The sequence below is a fragment of the Rhea americana genome, unplaced genomic scaffold (genome assembly GCF_003343005.1).
Source record: "Rhea americana isolate MKP2758 unplaced genomic scaffold, rheAme1 scaffold_69, whole genome shotgun sequence".
NCBI classification, from domain to species: domain Eukaryota; kingdom Metazoa; phylum Chordata; class Aves; order Rheiformes; family Rheidae; genus Rhea; species Rhea americana.
In genome coordinates this window covers 3,716,447-3,730,626 of record NW_028186856.1, presented here as the reverse complement: position 1 = coordinate 3,730,626, position 14,180 = coordinate 3,716,447, and the positions used below count along the sequence as shown (strand labels likewise).

The following is a 14,180-nucleotide window of genomic DNA, read 5'->3' as shown; positions in this document are numbered from 1 at the left end:
TTTCTGAATTTAAACTCATGGGAGTGTCTGTATCATACCATGAGCCTTTTAAGCTCATCACCTCACTCCCTGCAGAAGCCAGAATCGGCTGAAATCAACGCAGTTTTCACATTAATGCTGTTAACGTATTGCGTGACTGCAGGTGGGACAGAAGCAAAGGCCACTAAGGAGAATACAAGTTTCTCCAATGATTTCAAAACATTTTGAGGAGGCCGACTACGCTTCAAGTTTAAGAATGAGTGGAAAATTCCTCCTGGCTGCACATACAACCAGGTTAAGTCCAGAGGACAGTCCTGGTATTGTCTATTGAGTACTTACTAATGTAAATGACTGAGTGGACTCCTCAATACTATTCTCATCTTGAAAATAATAAAAACCTCTCACTATCACACAACAGTTCTCTGTTTCTCTGGCTAAGTGCTTACTTGCTTTAGCAGTGGCTCTAGGCCTTGGAGAAGTGATCTTGTTTATGGGAGAGATGCTGAGCTAGTACAAACTTACGTAATTCCACAAATTTTAATCTGGTATTGGAAGAAACAGAGAAATGCCCAAAACTTCCTGTCYTCAAGGAGTATTTTGTACAATCGACTCTGCAGATCCAAACAGTGGAGTCCAAGCTGTACTGATAAATCCTGGGTATTACAGGTAAGTGAAACAGATCACTGTCACAGAACTGCAACTACTTCTCTTTAACTTTTAGGGAGAGAAACTGGACATTGGTTATGACCTGTAATAAAGTGCACTCTGAGTTTCTTATACACACTGTATTATATATATGGTGCTTAGAGCCAGTGTCCCTGCTGAGGTTTCTGTTGGCCTAATTCTGCATTTCTTCAGATTAACAAGGCTGGCAGAAACATTTTTTAAACTAACTTCTCTWTCCTTATTATTAAAAGATAGATTCTTCTTAGGAATCAGCTACAGGAACCAGTATACCTTAAGGAAGGCAGGTGCAATATTAATGCAATAGCGCTGATGTTATAAGCCTAACATCACTAATACACTACCAACAGTGTGGCCTGAATACAGCCACAGCCGGTGSACTATACCATGTGAATAAAGGTCTTACACTTGGCTTCATCTAACAACTGAAAAGGGGGCTAATGGACGTATATCTGGGCACTATATTCTAAATAATGTTCCTAGAAAGTTGTAAGACAGGTATGGTTGATGCAATTGAGACATTTCTATTAGAAATTTTTGTTGTTGGGCATTATTTTTCACTCTGAGAAAAGTGAAATAATAGGGACTTAATCATTGTGGTGAAATACTTGGAAAGATTTACTTGTTTTTTAATCAAAGTTTGGGTTTTTTGTTTTGTTTCATTTTGTTTGTTTAACACACACTCTTTGCTCCATATTGGAGAAGTCCTGTCCAGGAGAACATCTGAGTGCAACTCCAGAAGTAACTGACCCAACTGTGACATCTCACTGCCATGCTTTCCTTCGCAGCTTGGCTCCTTTTCCCTCCATCTCTGCTCCTGCATAGGAGCTTCTTCTCCTTCCCAGTTCTCTGATCCATCTGTGAGCTGGTGAAGCCCGGTAACACATCAGAAGACTAACTCAGACAGAAAAAGGAAGAGTTTCCTGCTGATACAGGGAACCCAGCAGGCTCCTCACAGGGCTGGAAAAGCATCAGAGCCACAGGAAAGGAAGAATAGGGAGGAAACATCTGGAGGGAGGCTCAAGGGAAGAGCAAAACTGCCCCCTTTTGGCAGCAGCAAGCTGTTAAGTCAGCTTGGCCAACTTTGGACTTCAAAGGGATGTCCAGTGACTTCCCATCTGCCCAATTATAACTTTTTCTTTCCTTGAATGTACAGAGCTCACTACTTCAAAATAAGAATAGCTTTTACTTTTTTCAAATTATTCTTTTGAAATATGTTCATTTTTACTGGATGATCTCTATTAACCAAAACATTTAGAAACCTGGAAGTGTTTGTGAATTCATTTTGGCAGTGAATGATTTATATCTTCTACTTGCCATTTGTCACATAWTTGCAAAGACTTTTCAGTTATTCAGCAGCAAAGAAGGAAAGAAGCTATGGGATTTGAGTGTGCAAATAGCAGCACTAGAGGTGACATTATTGATCCGTACACTGCTGTTGTTCACATCCAACATCTGTCAAGTGACTTCTGAATATGTTTAACAAAAAATGGGACTGGTCCTTGAGTGACTTACAAAGCCAATCCCTCTCCACATTCGTCTGGATTTATAGACATTGAACACTGTGCCAGCAGCTCTTCCAGGAAGTTTGTTCAGTAGTTTTGATCAGTTTTCAAGTACATAGTATGTATCTGTTTGTTTTCTTTTTTAATTATTGTTTTATTATTTTAGCTTCCTCGTTAGCAAAGCTGAGAAAAGTTTAGAAGCAAAAAGTCATCAGATTCATATCTGACTTTTAATTTCATTTCCAGGATGAATTTTCCCAACATAAAAATATAAGTAAAGCTTAAACTATTTGTTATTGCTATTCACATGAAGAGCCCCAACTGGAACAGCTAGCACTGARAAATACGCTGATGTATATAGATCAACACACAGATGTTTTTGTAGCAGATGTCAGTATGTCGGTAGCGTAGAGTAAGAGAGCAACCAAGAACCCAGTAATGTACTCAAAAATACCTAGGCAGAGGTATGTGTCTGCCTCTGTGGGCTGCAGCCAAGCTGGCAGCAGATAAATCAGTGTAGCTTGTTCCAGGAGCACAACATTTAGGGAACACTCACCTCTTCCAGTCTCCACCGGTTTATCAGCCTTAAGTAGGCACCAGGGTGTCCTGTAAATCTTTAACACAGGAATATACATCAGCTACGTTGCATGAACCCTCTGCTCGCAAATAGTAGAAGAAAGCTCACACTGTTGTTTTATGTCTAAAGTCATGCTGGCGTGATTGATATAACTAGAAAAGATGTTATGCTGCAAAAAGATTTGAGGGAGCCCTAGAATAAGTCACAAGGAGAGCTAAGCATATTTTTGCTTCCAGCTTTGTATGAATACAGAATACTCTGCTGTTTGATATTCAGTGTGTGTAGAGAAGGGAGTAAATCTGAATAAAATTGATTATGTCAATTTGGAAAACAGCTTTGGAAAATGGCTTTCAACTACCAGACCATTTCCTTACACTATAATGAGGGATCAGGCACCTGCTTTTCTGTGAAACCAGTGAAAATGTTAGTTTTCATTAGGAGAACATAATTTTTATACTAGTCTACCGTRTTTTCCCCCCAAATGATTCCCACATGCAAATAATACACAGTAACGGATACTCCTTCTCTATTGACAGGTTTTTCTTTTGTTTTTAGGGAACTTACAGAAAGAAACATATATATATATATATATATATATGTTTTTTTTCATTTTCTGCAGAAAAAAGCAAATTCTAATAGCTCCCAATTCACTGCTAACAGACCAAACCATATAAGAAATGAAGCAAAGTATTCAGTATTTGGGAAAGAAAAGACACAGTCTTAAATGATTTACTTATCTGTACAAATTACACACAGGAAGACAGAGCGAAGTGACCTGCACATATAGTATTGGGGGAGGCATCAGTTCCCGACAGCGTAATTGTTAAGAGTTAGCACTAAGGCAATACGGTGGTAGGAAGTGAAAACAATATGTCTGTTTCTGCACCTTTTTAAAGGAAAATGAAAATTGTAATCTGTCCCACTTTGCTAGCRTGGAATTTGCATTTTGAGATGTTTGGTCCCGTTTTGTTTCATTACAGACAATTGTATTTCTCCTCTCTACTTCATTCTGTGAGCATGAGGGTACAGATACCAATCTTACCTTCCGAGGAAGAACGCTATATAAAAGGTAGAGCTGTTCAGATTGACAAACTGAAAAAGAAACATTTTCAGAGTGAAGCTGTTCTCCCACTCAGACTCAGTACGAGGCTGCTCTGTGAAGAAAGAGAGCAGAGTTTGAGAGCTTTAATCAGATTAACAACTTGGCACAAGGGCTGCAGGCGCCTATCAGAGCTGGCAATGTATTTGCAAATTAGCCTGCTGATCTCAGTACACAAGCTGACAGTAGAAATGGTATCTAAAAGAAGCACACAGCAAGCTAGCTTGTAAAGCTCTTAGAAATCTGTTCTGATATCTGGCTATGTGCATTCAGGAGACTGTAAGAAAGTGGTCATGAAAATATGTACATTCAACATCCCTTTTGGATTCCTGTGTGCATTGCAGGCTCAGGCTCTTTTGTTGTTTCCCTTTCTGCAACCTGCCGGAACAAAACTGGCAGCAAGCACCCTACTACACGGCTATGCAAGTGCCTTTTGTTTGAGGTGTCACCCTGTGGCATCCTCCTGTGGGTCTGTTTCACGGATTTATCTGCCATGGTGGGCACCTAAGGGCTCTATACTGGCATCAGATTTGTTGCATGAATCATCCCTTTCCTTGCCCCTGGGGGCTCATCACAGGAGACTGAGAAAAAAGRGATGGGTAACTAGACAAACGGGAAAGGCGAAGACATATGTCTTCCCTTCAGTTTGGCCCTTGATCTCCATCTGAACAGTGATCAAGACAGGAATTAACAGAGAAAACTTCTATGCCAACACAACACCATATCCTGCAAGTGCTTTCCAATTGGCCYGAGCTTGCTAATAGTCATCCCACTGCTACGAATGGAGTACTTAGAGGAGAAGCAGAAGTGCTACTGGTGGCTCTGGGCATCATGGTTGCAGTACTGCTATATTTATTTCCAAGGAAATCTCTATCAAGTTACTGGAAGTACAAAACCAGCAATGATAAACTCAATTCTCATTAATCAGAGCCATCATATCCATGAGGAAATTTCAAATGAGTGCATCAACAAATTAGAAAACAGATTATAAATTAACAGCAGCATTAGTCCTTCAGAAAGGCAGATCAAGAAACCAAAGTCCATGTGTAGTTAAGCAGAAAGAAAGCAAGGATTTTTGATGCCAACATGTGGGAAGGACAAGTCTGACTTCAACCGGGCTGCATCTGAAGCCTTGCTTATATGCCAGAGTCAGAGACAACAGGAGAACGCCGGAGGAGCACATAGGTGAGCTCGGAAAAAGGTCACATAAAGACTGGAAAAGCACAGCCTGAATGTAGCTGGGCTGTCAATCCCAGTCTGACCTTATTACACTCATAAAGATCATTCATAGTAAAWCAGCCACGTCTGAGATAAACAGAGTAGGAAACAGAAAACAGGCTGAACATGTTCAGAATAGCTTGACCCACTGAGTTCTTGTATTGGTGCAGTCTGCACAGGCTACAAAAAGTAGACCCGCCTTGATGGCAACCTGGCAGAAACTAATCAAGCTTCAAGGCCTTTAAAGTATGTCTTGCTGTACTCAGGGTGTCAGTGGGAGTAAAAGGGCATAGCCTGTGCAAATCACATACTTGGACATCACTTTTCTTGACTGTAAGTGGCAGCTGCCTTTTCCACGGATACAGGATGGAAGCAACATTTTAAACTTACAAGCTTCAAATTAGACCTCTCAATCAAGGAAAAAAGAACAGAATAAAATAGCCTCAGATATAGACACGTTTTGAACACATCACCTATGATTTTCCAGATATAAAACAGCTCTGACATTAGCTAAAACCAGCTGTGTGAACAGCTCTGTTCTCTGAGTAGAGACTGAAATCTGTCCACCTGCTCCTAAACACATTACTGAGCATCATCACCACACTAAGGCTTGGAATAACCTCCTCAGACAACTTCTGGCTGCACATACAATAATATGCTTGGCTTAATGGGCCTTTGGCAAGACTCTATTTCTGGCTTCTTGACAGTAAGGTCAGTCTTTTCCAATTGCAAGCAACTACCACAATCTCCCAGATCCTTCTCAGGATCTCCAAACTCYGTCCCAGCCCTAGATATACAGTGACAGACCATTGCTACCCCCATGAGAGCATGTGGTGACAATAAAGCCAAAGAAACATGTCCTTCCTCTAACACAAACATCATGACCTTCATGGGTGATCTGAAAAGACTACCAAAACCTAGAATGCCATTGGAGTTTAGGTGTTGGTACACCTGAAGGCTTGTCTAATTGGTTCCCCTCCAAATTACTGGCCCTCTTAAAAGGAGACGCTTGACAGTCAGAAAGCGCCTTAGCTTCAAGCTATAAATTCAGTTTACTAAAGTGGTTCTGTCATTTCCATACCTCCACAAAACCTGGGAGCTGTGAGTGTTCACCTCTCGCTGAAAAAATATATCTTTGTATTAGTTCTCACGGTCTATGGGGTTGGAACAAGAACCAAAGGTTGCAGGTGGGTGATTATTGGCACTGCTCATTCAACACTGAGCTATAGCTAAGTTGATGCACTTCTTTATAATAAACTTAACAAAAACAGTAATTCTTACAGATTTTAAATTAATTAGGACCTGATATTTAGACAGAAGGTTTGAACAAAGCTACAGTAAACAGACAAAAAAAATGCAATATCATTGTTTTGTATTTATCACTGCTTACCTAAATTTGTTAGAAAAAGAGCAACCTTTTCATACAGCTGCAACAGAGAAGAAACAGACTGTTAGAAATGTGACCACATCATGTCGCCACCGTTAACAGTACAGAAGGGTTTCCTAGGAAGACTAACTGCTCTTACATTTTAAATCTGACATTCAGATAATCTCTGATGCTGTGATAAAAATGAAAAAAACAAAACTATATAGTAATAATACTATAATGATATAATCAATGAACAGTAATATTTTTTAAAAAAATACACAGCACTATCCCTGTTTCACATACACAGTGAAAAAGGGTCAGATAACTTTTTGAAAAAAACAAAGTAGAACARTAGCAAAACTGGGATTTTTGTTTTACTTACTTATGGGACATTGAACTCACAAATAAAATCACTTTAGCAAGAGCAGATACTGGGATGTTAGGTCTGAGGGGGCTTTTTGCTTTTATTTTTTTTAGTCCTGAAAAGAACATCACTGGTGAGACAGGGTTGTTCAGGAAAGTCTTTAGTAATCCCCACCACTATACACATTTCTTACTCTGAATCCRTGACAGTGCTCTAAATCCTAAGTGGCACTTGGACTTGCTTAGCAGGTAGTATGTCCTCAAATTTTCTGAGAGACTGCTAACTTATCAAAGCTTACAAAAACTTAATTGAGTTGCTCAGAGTTTTCATAATTAGTATTTGCAAAGAGATTTTGAACACAAAGCCCACCACCACCATCATCATTAATAGTGTAAATAAATACAACCATTTTCATTTGCTTTAAAGGACGCTGGGGCCTGTTCCTGCAAAAATGATAAATATCCTCAGCTCCCACTGATGCCTGCAGGGGTAAAGAGCTCCTCACTTTTCAGGCCTAAGCATTTGTTTATTCCTAAAGTGCATATCCAGCAATGTTTATTTTTATTTGTGGTTATCTTTATAAACTGTTGCTTAAGCTAAATGAGGTACAATTTACAGATTAAACTCACTGTTTAAGAACTGAAGTCATCCTAAATTATCTTATCCACRGTTAACAACCACTTCTTGTTTAGAACAATTTTTTGCTGCCTCCAGAATAGACAGTTTTGTCTCAAGTAATGAAAATGCCATTATTTCTAGGTTTAAAAGCATCTCCTAATGGCAAGTGTAAAGTGCTAAATGCCTGGGTGGTTTATATGCTGATCTCTCTAGGGAGCGTGCCGTTTTATAATAAATGTGCATCGCTCTGCCGATGTGGGTGTCAAAACYTTTCCAGAAATACAGAGCAGAACAATAGCACAACAGTTTTGCTGTGATTCCTCCTGCAGCAGTGAGATGGTGTTAGAGTCTCTGTCAACAACGCTTGCCTCTGATTACCTGGTACTGCAGTTCGCCACCGCTCACCCCAAAGGGCCTTGTTCAGCATCATACTCTATTCTGTGTTCATAATTTCTGTGGATGTTATCACTCGAATTAACAGGCTTTAATAACCCAGATAAAACTAATACCTGTTCCCAGATCAGGCTGCATGATTATCTGCRAGACACTAGACTTGAAGGTCATATAATTTTGTCACGATGGGTGTGTCAGTATATATCTACCTAGCTCTTGGAGCATCCAGCATAGAGGTTACCTGTAGTCTAGACTTCTTCCATGATGGTTAGAGGTTGTCAACTTGTTTTAGAGTCACTGGCTTTTGTCCAGGCTTCCTGGCAGCGAATTCCCTAGCTACATACCATCTTGGTTCATTTTGTCCTTATTATTCTTTCTTTGCTTGGCCTTCTGTTACGCTTCTTGAATCACAGYCTGTAGAGGATTCAACTACCTTACTGCTCCTGGGGGAAAAAACCCTCCAACAATTCATACCCGAAGGGAYTCTCACTACTGTCCTTCAGGAAACCACACTCATCCATTAAGGGAAGGGAGGAATTATATTCCTAACTCCTTCATTAGAAAAGCTCATGCAGCTTCACATTTTTGGAGYCTTTTGTTTCCATGAGCCATATCCAGCTCAAAGGCCTTGGTGTTTCATATTAATAAGCATAAGGCTTAAGAAATCCATCTTTGCTGCATTCTATTTATTTGATATATTTGAGGAAAAAGGCTGAAGTTTTCCAAAAGTTATCTTTGTGGCAYCTTCCATTGTTTTAACATTTCTCCTGAGCTGTAGAAATTTTTGAGAAACAGGTATTTTTCTTTGTGCAGTATCACTATGTTACTGCTTCACTGCATATACAATAGTTTATAATRAGGGCTTGGAAATGGAAGCTTTGCTGATAACAATATACATAGTTTTCTTTTTATTTCTGCTATGAATATTGTGTGCTCTAGGTAGGTTTAAAAGGCCTAAAAACTGCAGAAAAGAGCAATGATTTCAGAATAACATAAAAAAAAAGAGCTCGCTCAGTACAGCTTCCAAGAGAATAAAAGCTTCCACCTCTTCTTCCTGTCCTTTCTCAGGCCATGGGAAAACCTTAGGGAAAACAAAGGAAAGCCTATAGTTCTTTATAGACTATCCTAGTCACCAGCCTTGATCTTGTCTATGCCTATGCCAAAAGGAGAAGTGAAGTTAGGATCTGAAAGTATTCMGTAATTTACAGACTTAGATATCTACCAACAYGGGGGTTCATTTTGGTTGTGGTTGGTTTTACTTACCACATTCAGTAGCATGATGATGCAAAAGTTGATGCACACTGCAGTCCCTGTAGTTGCAACCTGAGAATTATTCCTGATTAAAGCCCACTTAAAGGCAGCAAAAGTGCTGACAGTCACAACACGGTAAATAACGATTCCGAAAACAGCAGCAATCACCACACAGATCTAAAAGGGTTAAAAAACAGAGAGAGAGAACAACCTGAAAACCTTCAACGGAATGCAGTTTACTTCTTCCTGAAATTCTGAAAACYGAAACAATGAAGTGAAAGGCTTGAAAGTACCTCTGGTTGGTTTCCAGAGAGAAGTTTCAACATGAACATTCCAAGCTTTTCCCCATTTTTCATAATGTAAAATATTTCTAATATCAGATTAAAATAATATTTAAATATTTCTTGAAAATGTATCTTTTCTTTMGCATTAATATAGGAAATAGCATTGCCAGCTCTGGAAACTGGAAATTTTCCTTTCACACATGTTTCTCAGTGATGTGCAAAAGCTAGCCTCAAGCTGATGTTCCAGTTAAGTCACGTTTGGGATGGACTTTGTGTTTTGGTGGATTTTGCACTCACAGAGAAAAACGTCTCCTTTTATAAGCACTGCCTCAACAAGTACCCTCACAAGCAACCCTCACAAGCTGTTCCTTGCTACTGTTCTGCAAAGATTCTACCTAGGGTTGCTAGTAAATTCAGTTGCCCTGGAAATTTCTTCTCTGCTGAGACTTTCAGCAAAGACAACGCTGTAATGTAAAAGCCATGCAGCTGAGCCAGGCTGCTAAATCAYTTGATGTTCCATATGCAATAGTTGAGCATTAAATGACAACTGTTTTCCATTGGGACTGATTTATTTCATTCTTTGGCCAGCCACCTAAAGGACAAAGAGCTGGGAATTAGCGTGGGTGACTCTGTCTTGTACAAACTTTGACACAGTACCCATTAGCTATTTTATTAGACAGGRAGAGTTTCTTCAGTAGAAGACAGCTGACTGTCCCAGGAGCCAGTGCTAAAAGTGATAAGGTTATGATGACCCTGCACCTTCATGGTTACCCACTACATTAGACTAGAGCACCTAAAAGCTGCACTATAYGGTGGTCTAGACTAAGAGATGGGAAGCTCTTGAGCTGGCCAGAACATAAAGTGTGTGAAAGGGAAGGGAAAATTTCAAAACCTCTTGCATCTGAGACTTGTGTMATGACTACAATATGATACGAAGAGCATCAACTGCATGTATAAGTAACATTAGCTTCAAAGAAAAGCATTACTTCTAGTTACTCTGCCTATATTATTCTAAAGAGTAAAAAAAAAAAGTGATTTAAACTGTCTTAATTAATTTTTAATAATTTCAGCAAAAATAGCTGTGTTGTAAACTCTAATTCTCCCAAATTAGAGATACAAATATCTCTAAAAATATCAAAGTTCTGGTTTGGACTTCTTATACTAAGTTCAGAATTTGTAAGTTGCTTTAGGAAATATTACACAACAGACTCCTGCATTTAATACTCAGAGAATTTCAAAGTATTTTCGCAATTTTAACTTTTTAGGACAGGAAAATCACTAGGTACTTCAGTGTATTAATGACCTACAGAATAAACCCTCTAATCTGAGTGCTTAGGAATAGGAATAAAATAGGTATTTTCTGCATTTCTTTCCTACAAGAAAATGTTTAATTAAAGCTGAAAATTGGCAGGCAAGTTTCATGCTGTATTTCACGGTTTAAAACCAGGGCAATACAAAACTAACAGGGGATTGTAAGGAAAACAAACACATGCTATGGTATATCTGAAAAGTTTTGCATAAAATCCAACAGGTACATAAACAATATAGATCATCTTAATGATTTCTATATATACCTATAAGAGATGGGGGACATAAACTAGGATCTCATGCTTGTTTTGGAGAAGCAGAATGAAATTATCTGTATGGGTAATTTAAAGCTGTGTTGGTTTTCATTTATAAATGTCAAGTTGGAATTTAAGTTAAGTTATGAGGATGTAAAGGACATGTAAATTGCTGGGTATCTGATCACCTGAAGATAATCATAATACTGTTTTTTTTACCAGATGCTGAGGGTATTAAACAGAACTCAAACAGGCAAAAATGTTCTAATGCAAAGTTTTTCTCATTTTCTTTCCTGCTGACAGTAATCAATTTGAGTTTCTATTTTGCTGTGGAGTTTATACAAACATTAAAGTACAGTAAGGCATCTAGGTGTCAAGTAAACACATTTTCAGAGATTCAGTGGAAGGGAAAAAGGACGATTGTCTCCTGCACAGCTTCTCTTCATCATTCTGCACTGTCTACACAAGAAGGCTAAAGAAATCAGCCACCTGAAGTCGGTGCATAAATGTGATAGTGCCACTATTCCGCTAGCATGGGACTTCACCGCAACTGAGAATATTTGCTGTGTAGAGTTTTTTAGTYTGTGCTAAATATGCTAGAGCTTATTTAACTTTCAGGCAGTCATATCTAGTATTTCCTTACTCTCTCAGCAGAGGTAACGTCATTTTGCATTTATGCAATTGGTAAATAAATAGAAGTTATCAAACCATAAAAAATATTCCAGATGCAGAAACAATGAGTCTGCTGCATTTGTCTGCAAATGCTTGGTAAGGCTCCGGCTTCCCGGATATGGGATTCATTCGCTCTTTCTTGGAGTATTTGGCTTCAAACTGGGGACGTATTTCCTCCTAAAAAACAGACAGACAATGGTTATGTAGAGTACAGCTAGGAAAGATTATGTAGGAAACTTCAGATCACTTTTTCAGATCACTATTATTGGTAATTGCAGCAACCGGCACAGTTACTGTAAAAGCTGTGCTGGGAAACCAGGTACAATTATTCTCTCTTCATGAGAACTAGAATGTATCACTGTATCCATAATATCATATTTGAAGTATTTAGTAAATTCCCCAACTAGCATCTAAACAATGCTCTTTCAAAATATGTGCCTGCAAACCACATTACTTCAAGACTGATACCACAGAATTTTCCAGCCTGGTATTCAGCCAGCCCATTGATACTGGAATTCTACAATAAAACGAAAAAAAATGACCGTTTGTTTTTCAAACCCAACTACTGTTTTCTTGGTAGTACCTTCCCATTATCAGCAAAAGATTCCTCTCGTCATTTGAAGAAGCAGCCGTGCCATCCGGTATGGCTCACTTCCTTCCTCACTTGGACAACACAGGACAATACAGCTGCAGGAGCAGCTCTAAACAGCAGAAATTTCAAGTCTTGCTCTTCCATAATAACTCCCTTAAGAAATTAAGCATGGGGTTTTCTTGGAGAAAGACTTAGCTGCCTCTGTTTACAGCCCCGTTAGTTCAAGCAAGTCATCATGGTTTTGAGCTGCAGGAGAGCTGCTCCATCGCCGTGTCCTGTGGGAGGTTCACCAAAAACCTCACGTCCTCTGCTATGTTTTTCATGACTGATGTCAGAGATGTGAGAGCACAATGCCATATAGATTAGACCAGCTTTACGCTGCTCTGATTCATGCTGGAGAACTGGCTCATTGTACAAATGACTAAAGGAGAACACAAAAGCGGCTATGGACTGTCTCTGCAGCTTTTCTGCCAGATCTCTGCTGGGCATTTCTTTGCAACAGCCAGGAGCCCAGCTCACCAATTTTAACTGCTTCCAACCCTTCGGCTGCATACAGTTGAGCTTTGCTTGATTTAAAGTTATTGAATATGGCCATAGGCTAAGCATTCTAATAGACTGTAAATGACTACATTTTAAATGATTGCATTGAAATAGGTGAATTTTAACTATGCATACAAGGTTTTAAAATGTAAATAAAACTAAGATATCCTAAAATCCCATGGCATTTTTATAAAAAGTAATACTTAAATTCCTTCTGACAAAACAGCCATGTCTCAGTCTCCCAAATTTTGAAGATATTTTCCCAGTGCACTTGATTTTCAAAGTCAACAACAACCTGGTAACCTTATAAYAATAATAAAAAAAGGTTATGTGTCATGTATGGTGGGCTGCAATGCCTTTGTAGTGGATTATGTGCTCTGCATTAGCTGGTAATAGCAAGTAGCAAAGTGTCCCTGGGCAAGTAGCRTTCCCACATGCTCAGGGACACCCAAAAGGACAGGGTGTGATGGCAATGTAGCAGGGCACTTCAGAATGCCATCCCACCAATTGACTTACTGAGCTACRCGCAAGAAAACCTCTCTTCTCTACTGCCCACCCTAAGCCAGGATTTTGATTATACTTTACAAGCTGGACTATACAGAAGTCCTTTTATTGTTATCTGCCTGTCCTTGAATCCAGGTATTTCCTATGGTCTGTAGTCARTTCAGATAAAGCAAAACATCTCTGCCCAAAATTGAAACTCTGGCATGAACCTTAGTACCTGTTCAGTGACACTGAGCAATACYGAGCACAGCTTGGGATAGAAAATGAACCGTACTGGCAGGGGTTGGTAATTTAAAGAAAATGACACCCTGAAGAAAAGGAAAGGTACACTGAAGATAGCCACAGAAGCTGTATCTCAACTAGGAGTCTCAGGAATACTGCCCAGTTGGCCTCTGGTTGTGTATCTAGCCAAAACTCAGTTATTCTACGTGTCTTGTACCTTGCAGCTCATTTCCAAGAAAAGGCAATCCAGATATACACAGTTGAAAGAGCCAGAGCACCTTCAACCTTTCTCCCCAGGCTAGGAGACCTAGACCCTCTGGGGACAGCAGCATGTCCTCCCTAGCTGAAAGTGTTGTAGAACTAGTAAGCTAAAGTAAGCTAAAGACATACAACACAAAGTTGTATGTCTGAAGAAATTTTAATTCTTCTTCCTGTCAACTTGTTTCATTTGTTTGTCTCCTCATTTAAAACAGAAAAGTGTTAGAAGAGTGACATGAAGGCCTATAAATGTTTGGTTTTCGATCTATTATTGGTAGGAATGAGTAAGACAAATTTTCCTTAAGTAGTAAAACCTCATTTTTCTATTTGACAGTGAAAATTAAAACAAGCAAAAACTCGACATGGCAGCTAGTGTTAATAAAAATAACAATTCCCATTAGCAAAAGCTTGCAACTTAAAATGGTAATTASAACTTTCAAATTGATTTTTGTAAAGCAGTTAATATTTGTCAGCTGATTTGTCCAGTGA

General features: G+C 39.1%; 1 protein-coding gene across 1 annotated transcript in view; it reads right to left on the bottom strand.

Annotated features, from left to right (window-relative positions):
* The window catches only part of ANO4 (anoctamin 4), a 214,499-nt gene that overhangs the window by 16,597 nt on the left and 183,722 nt on the right, over nt 1–14,180 (bottom strand). Inside the window, exons 17-21 of the mRNA XM_085321380.1 lie at nt 11,612–11,752; nt 9,070–9,234; nt 6,453–6,489; nt 3,788–3,899; nt 2,725–2,782 (exon numbers count right to left, since the gene is read on the bottom strand). Coding sequence (XP_085177506.1) covers nt 2,725–2,782; nt 3,788–3,899; nt 6,453–6,489; nt 9,070–9,234; nt 11,612–11,752 — 513 coding nt within the window. The remainder of the gene's footprint in view (nt 1–2,724; nt 2,783–3,787; nt 3,900–6,452; nt 6,490–9,069; nt 9,235–11,611; nt 11,753–14,180) is intronic.